The following is a 4,256-nucleotide window of genomic DNA, read 5'->3' as shown; positions in this document are numbered from 1 at the left end:
CAGAGAAGAAAACAATCGGATAGGAAATAAGTTGAAACAATGCAATGACAGTATTGGGAAATTAAATACAAAAATTAAAGAAGACCAGCTATTGTGGGTTTGTAATAAGGAGGATTTGGAAAGCAGAGTTGCAGTTGTGCAGTATGAGAAAGAGACATTGATCGAGGAATATAAAGCTCTGTGGGCCCATTTAAGAGATGAAAAATTTGAGTTGGAAGACAAACTGAAAGAATGCAACGATAGGAATAAGGAATTGCATGCACAGATGAGAGAAGATTGCCGCTTGTGGGAAGCTTGTGAGGCAAAATTTGAAAACTCTGCTGCAAGGCTACAAAATAATTTTAATAAATCCATTAATGAAATTAAACAATTAAAGGAAAAATTGGCTGAAGATAAGCACATGTGGAAAGCACATGTGGAATACTTCTAAGGGAGAATTTGAAGTTACAATTGCAAAACTGCAAAATGAGCTTAATGAAGCGAGAATGTTAAGCCATAAGCATGAGGATTTGTGCTCCCAATCAGAACATGAAAAATATGAGTTGGAAAAGACTTTTATACGGCTACAAAATAAGCTTGATGAAACAAACATTTTGAGAGAGAAAGACCAAGAATTGTGTAATGTGCTAAGAGAAGAGAATAATTGGTTAGGAAATAAGTTGAAAGACTGCAATGATACGATTGCGGAATTAAATAAAAATATTGAAGAAGACGAGAGGTTGTGGGTTACTAATAAGTCTGATTTGGAAAGAAAAGTTGCAGGTCTGCAGTCTGAGAAAGGGGTATTGAGCAAGGAATATAAACTTCTGTGGGCCCATTTAACAGATGAAAAAGATGAGTTGGAAAACAAACTGAGAGAATGCAAAGATAGGAATATGGAATTGCATGCACAGATGAGAGAAGATTGCCGCTTGTGGGAAGCTTGTAAGGCAAACTTCGAAGACTCTGTTGCAGGTTTACAAAATAAGCTCGATTTGATGACTAATGAAGGAATGATTTTGAGCCAAGAATATGTAGAACTGTGCATTGAATGCGAATTTTTGAAGGCACAGCTGGGAGATTATAATGATATACTAAGCTCTATGGAAGATGAAACAAGGAGTCTAATCTCTCTCTCAGAGAGCACTGCAAACACAGTGGAGGCCTTGCAAACTCAAGTGCGAATGATCACCCATGAACATACACATTTGAGCATGAAATATGAAGAACTTACAAATGAAAATGAATCTCAGAAATTGAAATTGGAAAATTATAACCATAGGCTTGATTCAGTGAAAAATGAGAGGAACTCACTTAGATCTGCGTCAGAAAGTAGGGAGGAGGCTTTGCTCCAAGAAAATGGTTCATTGAAACAACAAGTCCATGAGCTTCAAAGCAAGTTGGGTATGTGGGATAATGATTACAAACAAGTTCCCACTGATGATATGCTCGATTCAGAAACAGAGGAGAGGCAATTACTCACATCTCTATCAGAAACCAGTGATAAAGTGATGGAAGATCCGGTTATAGAGAACAGAACAGTGAAACGAGAAGCCCTTCAACTTTATCAAGAAAACCAACAATTACAAAAGGACATATCTAGTAAAAAGTCATTAATTCAAACAAAAGATGGAAATATTACAGAATTGAATGCAAAAAAGATTAAACTTAAGAATGCTGTCGAAGTGTTGGAAGAGATTGGAAGAAAAAATACCCAAGTACTGAAAGAATATGGAGGTATAAGGGAAGAGCAAGTGACGAGAAAGGAAAGTGAGGAGAAAAGGAAGGAGGGCAGTGGGAGGGTTTCACATCGAAACCAAACAGCCTTTATTGGTAATTTGATGTCTTGCATTCTTCTAGATATTGAGAAGTCTGACGTAAGCAGATGCTTGTCAACTGCCACAAAAAATATCATTCTTCCTTCTGATGCACTACTTTGTGGATGTCCTTATGGCTGGTTTGGTGGGATAGTATAAGTAGCCACCCTTTCTCCAAATTCTGTGAGAAATGTAATACTCTGGACGGGCAATGCCTCCAATTATTGAATTCATTTGGGCATTTTTTTAATTCTGATTGATGTATACTCAAACAATTCCTTCACTGCATTAAATTGTACTACTCTAAAATTCATTTTATAATTCATTTTTGAGATATCATATTTATTTATTATGGATGGACAATTTTTAAATTCTCATTGATGTATACTCTAATAAATGTTCCTGTAGTGTGCAAATTGACAAAGGTATACATATAACACGAAACCACTTTCAGATAATTTAAAGTTCTAAATCTAATATAAAATCTTATATATTCATTGTCCTCGGTCAATTTGATAAGAGAGATTAGATTTTCACAGTCTATAGAAATTATTGGTTTATTTCCAAATTCCAATATGTCCAACTTCAAAATTTAAAATGATCCATGATGAGCTAACTTAATTAAGAAATCTCTAAAATTATATTGTAGGGTTTTGAATAATAAGACAACCTCTAATCCATTATTATTATATCAATGAGACCATAATCTTGTAGGAAAGCTATAATGTCCTTGCCTCATTGTAATGTCATAGAATCAACTTGACATTAACATATGCATTATGTATAGATGTTATACAATTGTTTTATATATCTTTAATAATCTTTTTAAAATAATTATATCAAATTCTAATCAAAAGATAAAATCGTCACTTTGTAATGTCTCAAGGGGCCTCCAAAACAAATAATTTTCTAGAGGTGTTGAAACCAAATTGAGATCAATTCTAAACATGATTATAAATGTATTAGTTTATTGAATTCCCTCATAGATAGGAGACTAATATATGCTTTTAACTATTATATATCTCACCGTTATATTAGTGCCCTAAATTCTTAAGTGAGTGGTATTGGCCTATTGAAATAGTCATGTATTGCTCAAATTCATTTTATATCAACATATTTGAGCTCCATTTATAATTCATTATGACAAATATTGTACTTTAAATTTATATTTGCATTAAAAAATGTTAGACCTCAAAACAAAAAATGAATAGTGTTGTTTAGAATACCTTCAGTAGTTTACTAGTTGATTGTTGTCTTCTAAATATTAAACCCTTGGATTTTCATTTAAAGCCTTTGGAACATTTATAATATGTTATGTTTCCAATAAAAAAACTATTCATCCTTTAAAGTTTACCATAACTATGAAATGGGAGTGGTTGAACCAAGTGATTTGAGTTAGATAAGTATTAAAATAGTTGATGTTGAAAAAATCAAAATATTATATATGAATTCCACGCTAATTGGATTATATTTAATTTGCTATGTTAATTCAGTATTTTAAAGATCTCACTAAATTACCACATATTTTGTATATTGGTTATTAAATTCTATTTTGATATATGCTATAATATTTTTCTTTGAATATTAATAACAAAATCACTATAAATAATTAAATAGCTTAAAAAGAAAAAAGCCCTACATTTTAGTAATAGAACTTATTCTAGAAACGTCATTATTATCTTTTTTACTCATTTACTTTATAAAATCATAATTAACATGCTGAAGAATAAAACAAATATAATAATAATTGATAAATAAAATGTACACCAACAAAATATAACACTTAAACTAGATATTTAAATATGACAAGATAGATATCTCGGACATGTTCTACCTAGATTAGAATCAAATACATTATCATTACTTCAATCTTGAAGTATAAGTTATATTTTTTAATTTTTTCCTAAGGCTATATAAGCCTTTAAAAAATCTTCTATGATAGCCTTCTTTTTTGTGGCTTCCAATTATGGAATCATTTGTTAAATTTTTTTCTTCAATTATATTGAAATAAAGGAGAGGTTAAAATTTATTCAAAGGTAAAGAATAACGAAGCAAGGGCGTCAAACAGCCCTAGGCCGCCTATAGTAAGTTTCTAATTTATTTTGTCATCTTCATAACTTGTAATTAATAGATGGATTGCTAGCATTTTTACTCAATCTATAGTAAAAAATTATTTAAAATGTAATCTCCTAGACCCAAATTTTTTTATACTAAACTTTGTACATATATATGACCTTTAAAAATTTATCACTCCTAATTCCACTCTTTATAGTTCTTAATTAATTTTTTATTTTGGTTTTATTTAGATTATTGATTAGTAATCCCAAACATGTGTCCTTTCATTATTGGACTTGTTTTTATTTTGAAAGGTTGTGTTTGTTAATGCAATATTATTTTATGGATTATGCAAATAGATATAAACATAAATTTTAGCTTAGTTAGGTGTCCCACTTATGGATA

General features: G+C 30.7%; 1 protein-coding gene across 1 annotated transcript; it reads left to right on the top strand.

The window, feature by feature from the left end:
* Positions 1-485: 485 nt before the first annotated feature.
* On the top strand, positions 486-1,955 carry LOC131858249 (uncharacterized). The gene has a single exon (XM_059211430.1). The coding sequence runs from the start codon at positions 486-488 to the stop codon at positions 1,953-1,955; it is 1,470 nt and encodes a 489-aa protein (XP_059067413.1).
* The last annotated feature ends 2,301 nt before the right edge of the window (positions 1,956-4,256 follow it).

Source organism: Cryptomeria japonica, chromosome 9, assembly GCF_030272615.1.
Source record: "Cryptomeria japonica chromosome 9, Sugi_1.0, whole genome shotgun sequence".
Classification (NCBI taxonomy): domain Eukaryota; kingdom Viridiplantae; phylum Streptophyta; class Pinopsida; order Cupressales; family Cupressaceae; genus Cryptomeria; species Cryptomeria japonica.
The sequence above is the reverse complement of the archived record's forward strand: the minus strand, read 5'-3'. Positions and strand labels throughout refer to the sequence as shown.